This window comes from Echinops telfairi, unplaced genomic scaffold (genome assembly GCF_000313985.2).
Source record: "Echinops telfairi isolate 266 unplaced genomic scaffold, ASM31398v2 ScPeMD7_7412;HRSCAF=8450, whole genome shotgun sequence".
NCBI lineage: Eukaryota > Metazoa > Chordata > Mammalia > Afrosoricida > Tenrecidae > Echinops > Echinops telfairi.
The window spans coordinates 7036190-7054461 of NW_022111312.1; the positions used below are offsets into that span (position 1 = coordinate 7036190).

An 18272-nucleotide genomic window follows, 5' to 3' on the forward strand; every position below is an offset into this window, starting at 1 on the left:
CTTGGCAGGCAGTGGCGTTAACCCTGCCTAGGGGTGAGCTTTGCCATCAAATAACAGTTTGCCTGACTCTCAGATGGGACTATTTAATCCAAACCAATGGGAAGTGCCCCAAGTTGTGACCCCTAATTAAAACGTCTCGGGGCACACTTCTAGCGCTGACAAATAGGAGGGGGTGCTGTGCTCAGGATCGTGCCGCCTGCTAGTGGCGTGCAAGAGAGCGGGGTGTAAATGTTGTCCCTGTTCCATCTGCAAGTGGCCTAATAAGTGCTCCAGAGCTCTTCACACTGGCCCAGCCAGAGCCGGACCCCCCCTCTCAGCTCCAGCGCTTCCCTGCCCATCAGATGGCTGCGCCTCTGCTGGGGTCTTTGGAAGGCTCTGGTGTCTTTTGTTTTAATTGGCAGGCGAGAGCTGACTCCTATGGCGTGATTTTCATTAGAGAGAGGCTGGAGAGAGGGGAGTATTGGGGCTGTCCTCCAAGCCCGACCATGAATATTAAACATAATACAATTACAGCTTTTGGACCAAGTATTTTTCTTTTCAGCGGGCAAAGTTGATGAAATCCGTGCTCGATGGGGATTTGCAACATTCACCATTGGCTTCTTTGTCCCTGGAATCCGGCGGCTTGGCATGACGTGGGCCCATGTGCTGGGCTACCTGTTTCCGAGCACGCGCGGCGGTTGATGGGCTCTGCCAGGGTCCGCCACAGTCGGGGGGTGTGCAGAGCTCGGGCCTTGATGGCACTGGGAGGGCTGGCGCTCTGCGGTGTTGCGACGCCTGCCTGGCAGCTAAGGACAGGGCAGGGCCTCTCTGAGGATGTGTCCCAGGACACTTCTCTTCTCTCCTGTGGGGAGAAGTTCAAATCTGCTCTGGCCCGGCTTCATGTCCCCTCGCACGCTGCACGCGTACTGCTGCTGTATCGATCGGCCTATTGGGTTGTCTTGTTTGGGGCTGCCATGCTGGTGTCTAAATACAATAGGAAAACAGATGGCAAACTTTGAACTTCTGGACCACATTTGTGTTTGCCTTTGTCTCCTTAACAGCCAAACTGTAAATTATGGAGTATAAATATTCAACAGAGGGGCTCTTCATGAAAATCACCATGGCAAAGTAGACCCTATTAACTGAACAGGCACTGGGAAAGGCTGTGGCTGCACATGCGTGTCCCCGTCCTTCTCAAGTCTGGCGGTAGTGAGCAGGGCCGCCACGGCCCGAAGGCAGAGTCCCCACTTTTCTTCTCCGCCTTGCCTTAGCACCCCAACTTCCCTCCCACTGCTGGCAAACCCACTCCCACGGAGGAAGGCCTGTGTTCTCTCTGCTGCCTCCGAGGCCCTGTCGCTCTGGGTGGGACGGCATGGCATTCCCCAGCAAGAACGCCCCCCTCTGCCAGCCCTGCCTGCTCAGGCTCATGGCCTGGCCAGGAAGCAGTGGAGGGTCTCACCTCTGTCCTTTGAGACCACATCTTGGTCAAACTGGTTTCCTAACATTGTCGAAGTGGACATCGTTGTGAGTTGCCATCAAGTGGATGGTGACCCTCTCTGTGTAGCGGCATGTAGAACTGCCCCTGAAGGGGTTCAGTGCTGCCGCCTTTTGGATCCACACCACCCGCCTGTGTGGGTGTGTTCACACTGCCAAAGTCTGAGTGTACATGGTCTTAGACATGAGGAAGCCACATGTGTGTGCGTGTGCGATACAGGTAGGGATCCTGATGCCCACCCACCCTTTGGAGAGTTCAGTAACACGTTAGTGGGCAGCAAAAAGCACCCCTTTGTCTCTCAATTTTAGATAGAAACAAGGCGACATGAGTGTTCAAAACAGAATTCTGATCGATAAAGGGAGGCCCCCATCTGCCATGTACCCCTTCGCTGGGACTGCTTCAGGTGGTGGTCTCCACGAGTCACCTGTTTAGTCCTGTGCCCAGTGGGGTCTACCAATACTCATCTCTGACTGACTGCATGGCCACACACGTTGACCTAGCGCTCAGGGCATCCGCATCAAGTCAAAGTCACGACAGACGTTTCCTCTGTGTCATTATTGTTTCTAGTGCTGTAATGGGTTACCTATTGAGCTGCTAACCCCGAGGTCGTAAGTTTGAACCCACCAGCCACTCCATGGGAGAAACACGAGGCTGTCCACTTCTGTAAAGACTGGCAGTCGCAGAAACCCACACGGTCGTCATACTGTCTTCCAGGGTCACGATGAGTTGGAATAGAGCGGTGGGTGGTGGTAGCCAGTAGCCAGGCTCCGTCTAGTCCTTTGGGTCTCAAGCTGATGCTTGTGCAGATGGTTGTACTCAGTGCTGCCCTTCCTTCTGTTTCCTTCCCTCTGCTGGGCTCTGGGTGGGGAGGGGGTGACAACAGCGAGACCTTAGCTGGCCACTCACAAGCTTCAAAGGCTCCAGTCGCTAGTGGACTGTTACTCTGGTCTTCCCTGAGACAGAGGCCCCCAGCAGGGGGCTGTCAAACCCTGTGGATTGTTTTGGTTGTCGTCTCATTCTTCCCGCACCTGTTCAGCCTGCATGTCTGTGGATCACATTGGCTGCAGGGTGGTGTGTGTATGTGTATATATGTTTGTTTTGCTGGCCTCACTCCTATCATATAGCCTTCCCCTCTCCCCAAGTTACTGTCTGTCCTCTAGTTAACAGATTTATTCTTCCTTCCCCTCCAACCCTGGTAATCATCAAAGAATGTTTCGTTTTGGTGTGAAAGCCTTTTCTTTGCTTCTGTAGTAGTTGGGTTGTATAACCCAAGGGGGCTTCAAAATGTTTGTGTGGAAAAAATATATACTTACAAGGGAAGGTGCGGGGAGAAAGGGAGAACCGATCACAACGATCTACATATAATCCCTTCTCAGGGGGTGTAGACAACAGAAAAGTGGGTGAAGGGAGACAGCACTGTAAGACATGAAACAAAATGTATAAATAATCAAGGGTTCATGTGGGAGGTAAGGTGGGGTAGGGGGGAAATGAGGAGCTCCTATCAAGGGCTCAAGTAGAAAGAGCATGTTTTGAAAATGATGGCAACATATGTACAAATGTGCTTGACACAATGGATGGATTGTGATAAGAGCCCCCGATGAAGTGATTTTAAAAAATAAAAAATTCAGATGTCTCTGAGGACGCAATGTACCTGGCACACATGGGAGCTGGACCGTGAGGACAAGCAGGAAGAGGGCTGCAGGAGAAGGACCGTGCACTGGACCACCACTGCACACGCACACCTGCCTGCAGGGACGGACAGCCAGAATGCCCTTGGCTGCAACTCACATACGTGGACGAACTCTCAGGAGAAACCGATCCCGGAAAAGGGACTTCATGCTTGGTCATCAAAAAAGGAGAAGGCCTTTGAACAAGAGGATAAACATACAACTGTAAGAATTAAAAAAAAATTCTTAAAAGATTTGCAAGAGTCCCCCCCCCAAAGCTTCCTAGGACTTTCAAAATACTCTCCATGAGCCTTAATCCATGGGTCAAATCTGCGATGCCGTTCTTGGAAACGGTTTCAAACTCATCTGTTTGGATGGCTGACAGCACCTCGTCTACATCGTCAGACCACTGACCTTCCGTGTCCCTCTGCATTCGAGGAACCGAGAAGTTGCACAGAGTGAGGTCATGTGTGGGGTAAGAGAGGCATGCTGGGTTTTTTTTTGCCAAAAACTGGTACACCGAGGTGGCTGTGTGAGCAGGTGCATTGTTGTAGTGGCAAAAACAGTCCCCCATGTGCCACAAATCAGGCCTGTTTGTCCCCCACTGTTATGCAATCTTTTCAGAACCTCTGATAGAAAGCTTGATGAACAGTCTGAACTGGTAGAACGAACTCCAAATGCACGACGAGTCAACATTTTTGTCCATTTAGGAAGTTGACGGAAGTCCAGAACGAGGTTTGTCCTCAGTCGACATTTCACCTTTTGTCAAACAAGAAAGCCACTTGTACACGTGAGTTTTCCACATAGTGCTGCTCTTGTAAGCTGTGTTCAACATCACAACAGTTTCTGCGGCATTTTTCTCCAAGCAGGAAACAAAATTTCACAGCCACATGTTGGTCTCTTAAACGAGCGAAACTGTTTTTAGAAAATATTCACTGTGACCACAGAGAACCTTCCCAGGTGACGCCACTGGGTGCAGTAACTAAGACAAGTTGTTCATTGCTCACCTAGCAGGAAAAATGGGTAGTACTACAAAAGATCCACCCAGCAGAGTTTTTATTTTGGGGGGCGGGGGATAATACCCTCTGGGTCACAAGGCATTTCTTTGTCTTGCTTTCAAGAAGTACCACCCGTTGTCCACAGTGGTGGTGCTGTTTTACAACATCCCCCCCCCCCTCACGTGCACACCGGGGCTTCTTTCTGTTGAACTTGGGGCTATTACAGGACGCCCGCCTGGTTTAAAGTGATTTGTGTCTTGCTGTGATAGCTCATCCAGTTATTTGCTGCCTGCCTGGATGCCTGCCTGTCTTCTGAGGCTTTCTGGAGGGATTAGTCCTCTGTCTTTTTACTTGGGGTGCACAGAAGTGTCTTTTTCAGGTGTTCCCAGTCATCCGGCTTGCCTTCTGCTGCTGACCTGTTTAATGGTGTATGCCTCGTGGCATCTGCCTTGTATGGGACCCCGAGTTTGTCCCTATTTTTTCTTTGCATTTTGGTGCTTGCCCCAAGAACACACCCATACAGACACAGCTGCAGCAGCCAGCGCTGGTTTTCGGCTTGGGTCCTGGACGAGCGTGCTCACATTGAGAGAGAGCTCAGCAGTGTCTGTGAGAGGCTGTAGCTAGAACCAAGTAACCTGCAGTGAGGGCGTTTGCAGTGTACCCGGGCGACAGAAGCTGCCCTTGTGGGTGCATGTGCACGTACACAGAGGTAGCCTCGCTGAGGTCCCAGAAGTGGAATAAAAACCCTAAATATTTACAGAGACTCTGACTCATCGGGGCCCTACCTCGTGATTCCCAGGCTGTCGATCTTCCCAGGGACACAGTGCTCCGTCTTATTCCCCGGGAGTAGCTGGGGGTGGACTTGAAGGACTGACTGGGCAGTTCAGTCCCACCCTTATCTGACGGCACCCGAGGGAAGTAGGTGAAGTATAGTTTTGATTTTATGTTGCCAAGTCATAGCAGGACTAGAAAGTCCCTCTTTCTCCCTGTCTCCCCACCGTGGGCTGGATTATGTGTTATCTCTGACACTTGGGGCTAGCTATCATGTGACTTTATTCTGTAATGTCTCGTCCATCATTAGTATTTTTTTCTGCAAATTGTTTTTAGGGGGTTTAATTTGAAGGGGGTTGTTACTGAATTAGTCTTCCCTGTAATCATTTTGCTCAGTCTTCATTTGCCTTGACTTGGACTGTGGGTTTTCTGTAATGTTTAGAAAGGCCTTGTTAGGATCCAAGTAGAAACGAGTCTTTTTGCCATGAATTGCTGGTCGGAGTAAGCTGTTTCTCTCATTAAGTCCTAGGAGCAGTTTGTAGCTATGGGTTTGGGATCATAAATTAATATTGATTCTGAACGATGACTGCATTCTTGCGGACTGTCCTCTAATGACACACTGGCCGGCTGCTTTCCATCTGCGTGTTCCTCTCGGGTTTCCGTCTAATGTATCGGCCGCCCCTCCCCCACCACCCGAGGACCAGTGGTGCCGGGCGCCCTGCTGCGCAAGGGGCGGCCCTGTGGCCGAAAAGGAGGGCGGTCTTCCTTCAGATTGCTGTGCACATCAGTCCAGGTGACTGGAGGGCCCGTCCACTCGGATAGGGCAAACGGTGGCAGGTTTCCTCCGGGGATTCTGTGAGCTGCTCGTTTCTTCTGGGCTTGGCCTTGGTGCCAGATCTCTGGCTGCCTTCCCTGGCGGGGCTTGGTGATGGAGAAAGGACGAGCTTCCTGTCTGGAGTGGGCCACCTGCCGTGTTCCAGAGCACTGCTGCACCCGGGTGCTTATTGTTTGCCTTTTCTTCCTTCTGTGAAGTCATTCATTCCATGTAGGCTCTCAAACGTGGAGACTGAGAATAGAACACCGAGCAGATGCTAATGACGACAGGAAATGGAGGGGCTTCAGAGAGTGGGGGCTGGCCGCTGCGCTCTGGCTTCACCAAGCCTTACTTTGTGACCCACTTGAAACTGTCAAAAGGCAGGTTTGTCCTGTGTGCACACATGAGGGGGCTTTAAAATGTTCCTGGAAAAAAAATCCATTCTATTTTCACAGGGACTTTTGGAGGCTCCAGGTGATGCCAGCAACAGGTTTAGAGTGTGCTCTGACGCTGAGAAATCCTTTGGGCCTACGCACAGGATTGTGTGTGGGTGCGCACGCACGCACGAGCACTGAGATGATGAAAGAAACTAGGACATGAAATAATGATCCAGTTCAATAGAGTATCAGTTTGTCTAGCTACATGGCCTCTTGCTTTTTGACCTGCCGTACAGAGGCTGAGTCAACTCGTACTTAGATTTTGTCAAATTCTACATCACTTCCTAAAATAAGCCGCAAAAAACAAGCCCTAGGGCCCCGCTGTGTGCAGATGATCGGATGGTTACAGAGCAAGTCCTAGGAGGTTCCCTACGAGCTTAATTCCTGGCCCCAAAGGCCAACACAATGGTGATGAACATACAGAGTGAAGGCAAAGACCCACAGCCCTCTGTGCCTGAATACAGCCTGTATCCTAGAAGATCTCACGGGCCGACACCTGACCCAGATGCAGTCCCAATGTGAAGCACACCCAGTGAGCCGCCGCAGGGCAGCTGCGTGCATGGCCTGGGTCTGGTCTCAATCCACGCTTTCAGAGTCACCTTGCTCTTTCCGCTGTGAACCACCCCCGTGCTGGTTCCCCAGTCAGGAGATGTCTTACTTACCCCCACACAGCTGTGAGGCACCTGTCAGATGTAGCTGTAACCTGGTCCCGTCTTCTCTGCTCCTGTAGGGTGAGGATCCACGACCTCCGCACGGATAAAATCGCCCTGTCGCTCTCTGCCCATCAGCTGGGCGTCGCCTCAGTCCAGATGGACGAGTGGAAGATCGTCAGTGGAGGCGAGGAGGGGCTCGTCACCGTGTGGGACTACCGCATGAACCAGAAGCTGTGGGAGGTGCATTCCCGGTAGGTCGTCCTCTGTGCCCATGGTACTGCCAGCAAGGGCAGGCGAGCCCACCATCTCTCAGGTGAGGAATCTGAGGCTGCAGTTCCTCTCTCTCATAGCCCAAGGTTAGCATAATGAATGCCCAGAGACTAAGCCTGGAACTAGTTTCTCAACTGCAGCTCTGCTTACTGACGCAGGTCTGTCTGTTTTCCTGAAGGCCAGCTGGAGAGGCAGGCCCAGGCCCGCCCGTCTCAGGCCGCCTGTTAAAGTCATCTTTGGTTAAGACAGCAGCCAACCCCCAACTCACCACAAGTTCAATCACAGCCACTTAGCTTGCTGGTAAACGACTGAAGTCACTGAGACACTAACCCGCCGCTACGGTGTCGATTTCCTAGGTGAGGTGGGACAGGTATGGATGGGGCGGCACCACCAAGTTGGCCCTCCAGCTGCAGCCACAGCCACCTCACTAGCAGGGGGGACTCTGATTGAGCGCCTCGCTGGGACGTTGGCACAAAAGGATCAATAAGAACCCGATGTTCCTGTCCGAGTCTGGGACGGCTCACTCATAGCCCCAGGTGTATGTATGTTCAAGCGCCTAGAGGGTTAAAAGCATTGTCCCCGCTCTGACCACATATAGCAGAGAGCGCGGGCAGGCAGCCTTGCTGGGCTGCCCAGAACCATCCTCCCCAACCTAGAGGAAACGTTAAGAAAAGCATTGGCTGCTTCTGGGATGGGCAGGGTGGCCCTCACTCAACAGACAGAAACCAAATCTAGCAGCGCAATGTGCTGAGTGGCCACCAGGTGGTGCCAAAGGGCAACAAAAACTCCAGTCCCGGTGGCCCTGCGTGGTTGAAAAGCAGAGCTTGTGAGAAGACCTTTACGATTAATTCCCAGAGACACATTTTGAGTGTTCCCAGACCAAAAGAAGCCCTCCCCCAATCACACAGCCATCCTGGGTGCAGTCACCGTTGCTAACTGGTGCCCGGATGCTGTGCCTTTTTAGTTTTTGTAGAAGGGAAAACACTCTTCACAGTTCTGGTTGGTGGGAAGGGGCCCGGATGCAGCCTTTTGTCAAAGCAGGGGCCGCCCCCACTTGGCTTCACCCTTCCTGTGGGAGGGCCCTCCAGCCCAGCGCCCACTTGAACTCGTTGACAAACGGCCTAGCTGTCCCCTCCTCCTGGGGGTGGCCGGTCATGTCCTCACACTTCCCCTTCTCTGGTGGGAGCCCCCACCTCCTACCTCATTGGGCCCAGGACACTTCCGTCAGGTGGGTGGCCCCGAGCTGGCCTTGTATTCCCTGCACTGTTCAGGAGGCCCGGCCGCTATCACCTCTCCCGTGCTGCAGAGCTGTTGCCAGTCCTGTCCTGTGGCTCGTGGCTGTGAACAGAGGCGGCACAGGGCGTCTACTTTTGCAGTCAGTGGAAGCGTCCACTAAACTGGGCGGGATGGGTTTTGAAGCCCTGAGCACGGGGTCATTTGTGGCCTTCTGTCTTTCGGAAGTGGGAGTCATGGTGGCAGAGTGGGTTACACAGTCACAGAGCTCTAAGCTGCCAGCCTCTCCATGGGAGAAAGACAGACTTTCTAGCCCATGGGAGTGAAGAGCTGGAATCTCAGAGACCCCTGGGGGCAGTGCTGCCTGTCCGTCCTCCAGGGCACTAGGAGTGAGAATGACTCCGTGGCAGTGGGTTTGGTTTGGCCTTTAGGACTCGGGGGAGGCTTTACCAGTCGCCTCTCTACCCCCCTGTAGAAGGGACACTGGCTCTGAGAACAGGCAGACAGTGACCAAGGCCACCCAGCAGGTGAAGTGGGAGCGGCCAGCTTTATAGGAAGGGGCTTGGAAAGTTCTACTCTTTCCATACCAGCTTCCACAAATTCTTTCAGGGGTCCTTGTTTGTCCGAAACACTCCAAGAGACTTTGCTTCAGAAAGGAGGGTCTGGGGGAAGCTCTCCCCGAGGGAGCCCGCACAGCTCAGGAAGGGGAGGAGGGCAGAGGCAGGTCGTGGCAGCAGGTCCGCTTCTGTTCCAGGCACCCGGTCCGCCACCTCGCCTTCAACAGCCACAGCCTCATCACTGCCAACGTGCCCTATGAGCGCGTGGTGCGCCATGCCGACCTGGACAGCAGCACCACGCACAGGAGGTCGGTGCCCTGCGGGGGTGGGGGGGCACGCAGGTTCCTCCTCCCCCACCGTGCTCGGGGCCACAGTCCTCACTGCCTCTCTGCGGTCTCCAGGCACCGGGGGCTGATCCACGCCTATGAGTTCGCAGTGGACCGGCTGGCCTTCCAGAGCACTCTGCCCGTCTTCCGCTCGCCCTTCGCCACCATGGGTGGCTACGACTATGACCTGACGCCTACCTTGCCCTATGACACCGTGGGAGCAGGGAGAAAGTGAGAAGCCCTTGCACAAAGACACCTGTGAGCACAGAGGTGTGCCTCCCCCCTTCTCTGCCCACAGGTGATGCACCCGCCTCGCTCCTGCCTCCCCACCAGCTTCCCCTCGCGCGCTACCTTCCCTGCCTCGCTCTCCCCTCGGCGCCTGCAGGCTGTGGGCAGTGCTTTGTCTCTGCTGCAGCAGCCCTGGCTTATAATTACATATTGACACACGTGTGTCCTTCGTGATTCTCTTACTCGTGTGCCCATATGTTGTAATAGCACTTAAGTACTGCGGGTGTGTGTGTGTGTTGCTACAGGAAGGAGGATCCTAAGCCCCTGAGGAAGCAGGGCAGCCGAGGCCCATTCAGTTAGAGAAGAGGCATAGCTCCTGCGTCCTTAAGGGGTGAGGTTGACGCCAGGACTCGTCCGAAGTCCTCGAAGACAGGCTCAGTCTACAGCAGGGACGCCCCTCCTCATGGCACCAAACAGCATACTTCGCAAGTCACAGGTTTAAGTAGGGAAACGGACTACCAACCCCTCCCGACGGGAAGGGTGGTGAGCAAAGGCAGTTGGCACCCTGGCGGGGCCGGGAGCAGGTGTGGTTTTTGTAGAAAGTCTATGTGAACTGAGCTGTTCCTCCAAGCTTGGAGCAGAGGCTCAGCCCGCACAGTCGTGATCTAGCCCCGCTGCAGCAGTAAAGCCTTCCTGAGTACCCTGTAGGAGACAGGTTCCTCTGGAGGATAAGGGACAAGAAGGGGCCATGAGAAACAAGCAGGGGGATCCCTCAGGGATCCAGGGGCTGAGCGCGGCAGGGCCGGCCGGCCATGAGTGGGAGGCTTGGCCAGACGCAGGGCTGCTCTGGAGAAGTGTCCCGGCAGTTAACTCTGTTTCCTCTCCACCAAACGAACTTCTGACAGGAAGCCAGCCTTCGGTGAGCCTCAGCCCCTGCACCACTGACAGGTCACTTAAAGACTTAGAGGACATTTGACCAGTGAGCAGTCTTGAACAACTGCTGTCCTCTGCTGACGGCTGGTCCCCTGTAAAGGGCTCCCAGCACGGGCGTTTTTCCTCGCCCCAGCCATGGGGCACTTGCCCGGCTCTGCAGAGCAGCTCACTAGACCCGCACTGGGAGCTTCATGCAGCCCGGCCTGGCTGGGGGAGCAACCCACGTTTGTCCCCCACCAGCTGCCTTGATGTTTTTACAAGCCACTGCCTACTCTGCTTCTGCTCTTAGCATCTCAAGCACTTCCTCCACCCACCACAGCACAGGCTCAGACCGGCCCTGGGGGAGCCCAGGGTCGATGTTGCCCCAGGATCGCTCCTCGCGCTTGCTTCCTGCTCCGTGATGTCCCCGTGTTTGTTCTACGATTAAACCTCTAGTCTACGTATTGTTCCCGTTCCTCCCACACTCCCTCGGGCACCGTGTGCCAGGCTGCACTCCTGCACACGATACCACCGTGCCAGCTCACACCACCCACCTGGCATGGTTCCCTGCACCTCTGCTATGGGGGGGTCCTAGGCCAGAGTCCAAGAGGCCACGGAATGACTGGGGGCTTGTGCACAGGTCCTTGTGTGGGCCCTCGCAGGGAGCTGCTGCGGTCGTCAGGCAGTTAACAGTCCTGGTAAAAAGTTTTCATCACAGGTAACCCCAGGCTTACCTGGCTTACTGCTAGGCTTTCAGCTAAGGAGAGCTGAATTTCCTGAGGTTGGAAGGGTTGTGGTCTTTTCTGAAAGGGATTGCAGACACCCCTGAGGGACCGAATGCTGGCACCCGTGCGTGCCCAAGGAGGCCTGTGCTCCGGGAGGTGGGGGGTGGGGAGGTGGTCTTCACTGGCTGGTCTGGAAGCAGCTCACCAGTCTTTCTTCTAAGGTGTCTCTGGGTGTCTGTCTCCCAGGATGTCCTGGAAATAGGAGGCCCCACCTTGTGAGTAAACCCCCGAAACGAGAACTCACATTCAGTTGCAGGAAACCTGCTGGCTCTCCCCAGCTCAAGTCCCAGCCAAGTCCCAGCCTTCCCTCGCTGCAGCGAGGCCCTGACTGCGAGCTTGGACCCGGCCGCCGCCTCCTGACTCCAGGCGGGCCGGTAGGCAGCAGCTGCGGCCAAGCCCCATGAGGGGGGGGTGCTTGCATGGCCAGGCCAGATGGTTACCTGGCTGTGGTGGCGGGGCCTGCGGCGATTTGGACGGGGCCTGCCCCTCATGCCGGATGGCAGGCCGCTCCCCGCTGGGCTGCGCTGGGTGGCAGGTGGGCACTGTGCGCTCAGCCTCTGATGTCCTGGGGGCTTCCAGCAGTGTGCAGGGGGAGGGGTGCTGAACTGCCCCCAGAGCCATGCCCACCGTGCTGTACCTTCACATGCTCCCTGACCCTACTAGGGAGACCAGTGCCACACCCCAAGCTAGGCCCTTGCTGCCAGGGCAACAGCGGGCCAGAGCTGCAGCAGCCCACCCTCCTCACATGCTAGAGCCCCAGCATTCTGGAAGTGCCTAGAGACAGAGGGGTCGCCCTGGTGAGTCTCAGCAGGGACGCTGGCTCCTCAAGGTCACCGCGTGGGCGGACAGCCTGCAAGGCAGGTGTTTGCAGAGCCCTTGCCAAGGCAACTTGTATTTTTAACTCCCATCAGCCTAGTAATGTCACACAGGGCCATCCCTGCACCCACCGAGGCGCACAGCTTCTGCCTCTTAACTGAAGGCAAAGGCAGGTGGGAACAGGTTCAGCCGCTCGGTGACAAGGATCAGGTCTACTGGTGGCCTGTCTCTGGTTAGAAAAGCACAAAAATAGCTTTCTAGGCCCTTGGGCTAGAAAATACCGGAACCGTTTTTGTTAAAGCCGGGTCGTAGTTCACTCCCTACTCTGCACACACGTGGCCCCTCCTGGAGGCCCGTGGTCTCACTGTGCTCCTGATCCATAGTTCACGTTCACAGGGCCCCCAGCTGCGCACAGCCCACTTCCAGCTCACGGTGCTTCTGTAAACCCACAAACAAACGTGTCACCGTGGGCTTTCGTGGTCACTTGCCCTGCTAATCTGGCAGGACAGGATGAGACCCCTTTCTACCGGCTTCCTGGCACAGGGACCAGAGAGGCCATGGAGGAGGGTGAGAGCCTCCAGGCCACTCTACCCTCGCCCAGGCCCTCCGAGCTTCCACTTATCAGCTTCCTTCAAATATTTGCCTCCACGTTTAATTTCTGCCCGGTTCCCTTGAGTCGCCAGCGCACTTTGATAGAAGGCAGGCTCCTGATAATGCACTTGTTTGACTTGCCCCTTGCTGGTTTGGCAAACACACCCTGCACCAGCTGCTCCTCCCTCACTCCCACAAACCCAGCCCGTGGCAGGAGCTGTGTTCAAGACCCCAGCCCCACCCTGTGGCCTCCGCTGTGGCCTGCAGCCCACCTGCGGTCTCAGAACAGGTTTGCGCCGACCACTGACCACCCGTAGCCATTCCAGCAGAGGCGTGTGTCCTTGAGGACCCCACATTCTCATTCACAAACGAGCCAAGACCCAAGCCACCAGAGCCACTAGGCTGGCCCTCGGTGCTGGGCGACTGGCCACCATGGCACGTGCCTGTAGCGGCCCCATCTCCCAGCTGGAGCCCAGGGCCTGGAGGGACCTTATTTATGAAAACACTCTAATGAACTGCCTTTGTTGAAGACAAGCCTGATGCAGATGGGAGGGAACCCCAGAAAATACAGGCCGAGGTGGTCCTGCTAGAAGCCCTGTGGCTCGGGAGGCCGGGCCGCGGGGTGCGGGTACCTCCCCGTAATGATGCCAGGCATCCAGGGCCCTACACCAGGCCCTCCAAGCCTCCCTCTCCAGGCAGAGAGGAGGGGCCTGGCGGCACAGTGGGCTAAGCATTAGGCTGCTGACAGGTCAGCAGTTCAAACTCACCAGCAGCAGGTCCTCAAGAGAGAAGTGGCTTCCTGTCCTCTGGAGTCACAACTTCAGAAACCCGCAGGGCAGCTCTGCTCTGCCCAGGAGGTCTCTGAGACACCCAGCTGCACTCGTGCTTTGGGGGTTTTTTTTGTCGTCTCTGGATGGTTAGTGCAGCGGAGAGTGGGGCGGGGTGCACACTGCCTACCTCCAGGACTCAGCACGCCACTGGGCACTCGATCCAGTGAGACAGAGCAAAATGGACCCTTGTGAGTCCTTCCTTCCAGGAGGAGAGCCTTTCTCCCTCAGAGCGGCTGGTGGGCTTGGCACACTGCTGGCAGCCCTGTACACAACCCATGCCGCCACCAGGGCTCCATCGAGGGCAGCCACGACAACAGGACCCACCACTGCCCGCCAACCACCTGGATTCGGGAGTAGCCACAGGCCCAGCCCACCTTGACCCCCACCCCCCCTCTCATCCCTAGAACGGAAGGTCAGTGGACAAAGGCCCGACCCTGAGCAGAAGCCTGGAACTCGAGTGAAGAGCCCCTCCTGGTGAGCACAGCCTCCCTCGTGCCTCCATTCACCCCGTGGGCAGGCCGGCATCGAGCCACAGCCCAGCCACGCAGACCCTGGGGGTGAGTGAGCACACGGCTCGCCAGGCACAGTGTGCTCCCCGTGCTCCCTCCTCTGCCTGAGCACACGAGCAGCCAGGCCCCCAGCCCCAAGGGCTGCTCCAGAAACCTGGCCCCGCCCAGGGGGCCTGGTGCGCCACTGTCCTTTACGGTACTGCCTGGATGAAGGGGCAGGGGGACCCCCAGCAGAAAAAATTCAAAATAAAAGCACCTCGCTGTGAATGAGTCAATTCTGACTCATAGCAACCCTTAGGACAGGAGTCGCCGGCCTCATCTTTCCCTGCTGCAGAGCCGCTGGTGGTTTTGAACTGCTGACCTGTGGAAAACAGCAGACAGGCTTAAGTCAGCCCAGCCCAGACAGACAGACAAGGAAGGAATGCACCACCCACCCGCCGCTGCTGGCTCTCTGCTCAGACCAGGGACAGACACGGACTTTCAGTAACAAACCCACGCTTTATTCAAAGTAAAAACCGTGGCGCGCCACCTGCCGCACCAGACAGGGACGTGCAGGCAGAAAGCTGACGGTGAGCCGCCGGGGTGGGCCGCAGCAGCTGGGGACAGCCGGCCGGCCGCAGTGGCTCAAGGCCCCGCAGTGAAGGGCAGCGCTGGGTGGTGGAGCCAGAGGGGTCAGTGGCAGAAGGCAATGGTCTCCATGTTCAGGAACCGGACATGCATCTTGGTCTCGATGTCGATCCCCTGCCAGATCTGGAACAGGACAGGGCTGTCACCAGAGGTCTCCCGCCTGCCACCACCCAAGCCCCGCCCAGCCCAGGGCCCGACCCTCTGGCCAGTGGGCACCAGGATGTTTCTCCAGCCCGTGCCAGGCGAGGAAAGGATGCTTCCTCCGCCTGGGGTCTGGTGCTGGCATGTGAGTTCTCAGGACGGTCACAGCCAGTCACTGATCCGCCGGTGAAGCTCGGGGAAGTCCCTGCGAACCACCTGGCCCTTCCCTGCCACGCTGTGCCCCTCCGGCTACTTGCGGGGAGGAGGGGGCGTGAGTGGCAATCTAGGCCTCTGCTCAGGCAGGACCGTCAGACACAAACCATCACTCTCAGCCTCTCCAGGGGCAGTCGTGAGGGGTGGAGAGGGGGTCTCTGGGCCCACCATGTGTCTGGGGCTCCATAGGTGCTTCCCAGTCTGCACACAAAGCCTCGCTTCAGGGTTCGGGGATAGAGACCTGTTCAGAAAGGCCAGGTGAGCAACAGGGCCACCGTGGGTGCTGGCGTGAGGAGGGGCGGGACCACGCTGAGGGCACTAGCGCAAGGCCGGCCTTCCAGGCAAGGCAGCTAGTTCTTGAGAAAAGGCAGCCCCTGACCCATCTTCTGGCTTAAGGAAGAAACCCCTTCGTTCCCCGCTTCCCCAGTGGCCCGAGAATAAATGTCCCTCTTAGATGCAGGCCATGGCCGCCAGCGTGACCGTGAGGTGCCGTCAAGGCTGCTTCCTCTTCTGGGCCAGCCTGGGGCGGGTGGCAGCAGTCTCTCCCTTCCAATACAGGCTCTGTGCCTCCTTCCCCCACTGCCTGGCAAGCCCCGGGGCAGCTGCCTCAGGCCGTCCTCTCCTGTGAGAGCAACTTCTGGCTTGACCAAGTCCTGCTGGGGACCCTAATACAGGGTGGCCAGGGCCCGAGGAGAATGGACAAGTCCTTCCATGGCCATACGGTGGGGGCCGCTGTAACAGCAGGCGTCTAGACAGTGCCCGCAGTGTGCTTCCGTTTTGTAGCCCTCAGTCAGCACTGGGAACATTACAGCCCCACAAGACCCCTACCCCCGCCCCCCAGAGAAGGCTGTTAGCAAAAGGAGACAACCTCCCAGACAGAGCACGCCCACGGGGCCTCCGACAGTCACCCACGGCTGCTCCTGGGGGAGGAACCAGAGCGCCAAGAGCAAGGCCGCTGTGCCTGGTCTGTGCCATGTCAGCTGCTCCGACCACGGTCACTGCCACCTTCCCAGGGAAGACCACTCCACCTGCTCCGACCAGGGGGCCGTGCCAGGCTCTGACGGTGACCGAGGCGGGAGAACCACTCCCTGCCCTGCCCACACGCACCTTCAGGAAGTCCTCAAAAGTGATCCCCTCGTACACCTGGTCCGGCTCCTGGGGACGAACACAGGGCAGACGTGAGCAGCCCGTCCACACCCCTCCACACAGACGTCGGCCGCCCCGCTTAGAGGGCATTCCTTCTGGGCCATTTGTGCCAGCACCCAGTGGGTGAGGCTCGGGCTCCAACACCTCTTGCCCACTGGCTCTCTGGCTGGGGCACGCCTTCCTCTCTTCGCCAGGCTCAGCCAGGGGAGATGGGGGTGACCACACTGCCCGCCTCCCACACCTGTGCTGAGCAGCTTGTCCTGCCAGCGTCAGACCTGGGCACGTGGACTGTGCAGGACCAGGAAGCAGCTCTCCATGGGCTTTGGCCCCGGCTGCAGGGTCAGGACTCTGCCGGGCCTTTCTCCCAAGTGCACCCCTCATTCCAGCCATCTGCAGCCCCGAATGGGGGCATCACGCTCCCAGAGCGAAATACCAGGCCTGCCTCTCCTTGCATGCTCTCGGCCTCAGTCTCCCCTCTGGTAGCAAGGGGACTGCCATCTAGGAAGCGAGGACCCTTGTGCCGTGCGGCTGCTCTGTGACTGGGGCCCTGGCGAGCCCTCCTGTAGCCAGCCTGCAGCCCCTGCCAGTGTCAGCCTCGGGATGCAGGGCTGGGGACCCCGGGGCAGCCCCTCAAATGGCCCAGGCAGGTGCAGCTTCCCTGCTCACGAGTTCTGAACCAGGGCTGATCCTGCTTTCCTGTCCCGTCCCAACTCCCCATCCCCTGAGAAGTCAGTGTCTGGAGACTGGTTGTCACAGCCTAGGGTATGCAGTGGCACAGAGCATGGCGCTGTCCAACACCCCACCTACCAGAAGGCCCCCCACAACCGGGCACTATCTGGCTCCCAAGGTCACAGCTGCTCTTCTACTTGACCACGTTCTCCTCCCAGCTGGCCACCAGTTGTAAGTGCTGGCATGGCCGCTTCCACCACCCTAGGGTAACCCTGACCAGTTGCCATTCATCAGCTCCCGTCTACCTCCCTTGAGGTTCCCACTGACCACTGTCCCCACCCAGCGCTGCGTGTGGGACCCCGCCCCTCTGCACCGTGGACTCAACAGCAGCACTTCCCAGAAAACTTGGTGGCGAGGGTCATCTGGTGAGGATCACACCAGGTAATAACAGCCCCTACACCCTGCCTGCCCCGCCACGCAGCCACAGCAAAGACCCACCATCTGGCCCACGCAAACACTGGCCGCCTCCATCATGGCCCCATCGGCGATGGAGCGCGCCGACTCCTTCTCAATGTGGGGGTTTCCTGAGAGCAGCTCCTCGACCACCTGTGGGGGGCACAGGCCAACCTTGCACCGGGGCGTCCACCGAGGCTGGGGCATGGGCAGGCCGGGGGTGGGCCAGGAGCATACTTTACATTTCGATATTCTTCCAGCGTGATCCGGCCATCGCTGTCCGAGTCGTACATGTGGAACAGAACTGGGGGGAGGGGAGAAAAAGGGCTTGGCCAGGGCTCCCCCGCCAGAAACTGTGCCTATCCCCGAGCTCTGGGGGGGGGGGAGCTCCTGGCTCCCACTTCCTTCCACAGAGGCTGTCGCCTGGCACTGCCCGCCCCCCTAGGCTCTATCGAACATAGATCCTAATAATGAGTTCTCAACGCCAAAGCCATATGGGCCAAGGGGCCACAGTGACCCCTTCCCCAGCCAGGAGACCTCAGGCCAGGGACCTAACGTCACCTGCTGAAAACCAGAGCAGCACCAGGGTGGGAGCTGCCACAGTCAGAGTGCCGAATCTGATGGCATTAGGACCCAGAGGTCACCTGGCCCAGCAGGGTGTTGCCTTTACACCAGGCAAGTCCGTGCTGCTTTGAAACTGTTATATATAAAGAGCAGCTGGTCATCTTGGCCTGGTGCAACCATGGGGCTTCCTACACACATGCTGAGCCCCTGCCGGGTCTCACAGCAGGTCACACACACACACACACACACCAGGTATGGTCTCACAAACTCACTCTCTCTTAGTGACACACGGGGGTTCGCTTCTTGGTGTCCCCAGAGCCAAGGAGCCCTGCCCCTCTCGGCCTGGCCTCTGGGAGCCCCAGATCCAGCTCCCCAGTTCTCTGCACAGGCATTTACAGAGCATTAAGCAGCCCCCAGGGGCCCGGCGTCCCCTCGTGTACCCCCATACACCCCAGACCTGGGCAGCCCACATGGAGAGAGGCCTGATGGTGCTGCTGCAGCCCACGGAGTTAGGGTGTTTGAGACGGAGCCTGTCTGCTGACCAAGCCAGGCCTGATGGCATAGCCCCAGGGAGGTTGCCTGGCCCTC

At 57.3% G+C, this 18272-nt stretch overlaps 2 protein-coding genes and 1 long non-coding RNA gene across 5 annotated transcripts in view; 1 reads left to right on the forward strand and 2 right to left on the reverse strand.

Annotated features, from left to right (window-relative positions):
- FBXW8 (F-box and WD repeat domain containing 8) overlaps positions 1–10804 on the forward strand; it is a 133807-nt gene extending 123003 nt beyond the window's left edge. For both annotated transcript variants that reach the window (XM_045296761.1, XM_045296760.1), the window contains exons 9-11: positions 6892–7065; positions 9072–9182; positions 9276–10804. In XM_045296761.1, the coding sequence (XP_045152696.1) occupies positions 6892–7065; positions 9072–9182; positions 9276–9435 (445 nt within the window). In that variant the 3' untranslated portion in view covers positions 9436–10804. The remainder of the gene's footprint in view (positions 1–6891; positions 7066–9071; positions 9183–9275) is intronic.
- LOC123522453 lies at positions 2153–8201 on the reverse strand. The gene is made up of 3 exons (XR_006680726.1): positions 6824–8201; positions 3126–3338; positions 2153–2332 (listed from the first exon to the last, which is right to left on the reverse strand). It is a non-coding gene; the product is annotated as an uncharacterized LOC123522453 (long non-coding RNA).
- Positions 10805–14349: 3545 nt separating the features above from the next.
- The window catches only part of TESC (tescalcin), a 70318-nt gene continuing 66395 nt past the window's right edge, over positions 14350–18272 (reverse strand). The window contains exons 5-8 of one of the 2 annotated variants that reach the window (XM_045296763.1): positions 17363–17424; positions 17166–17273; positions 15960–16007; positions 14350–14621 (exon numbers count right to left, since the gene is read on the reverse strand). In XM_045296763.1, the coding sequence (XP_045152698.1) occupies positions 14544–14621; positions 15960–16007; positions 17166–17273; positions 17363–17424 (296 nt within the window). In that variant the 3' untranslated portion in view covers positions 14350–14543. The remainder of the gene's footprint in view (positions 14622–15959; positions 16008–17165; positions 17274–17362; positions 17425–18272) is intronic. The other variant, XM_045296764.1, reaches the window with a different exon arrangement.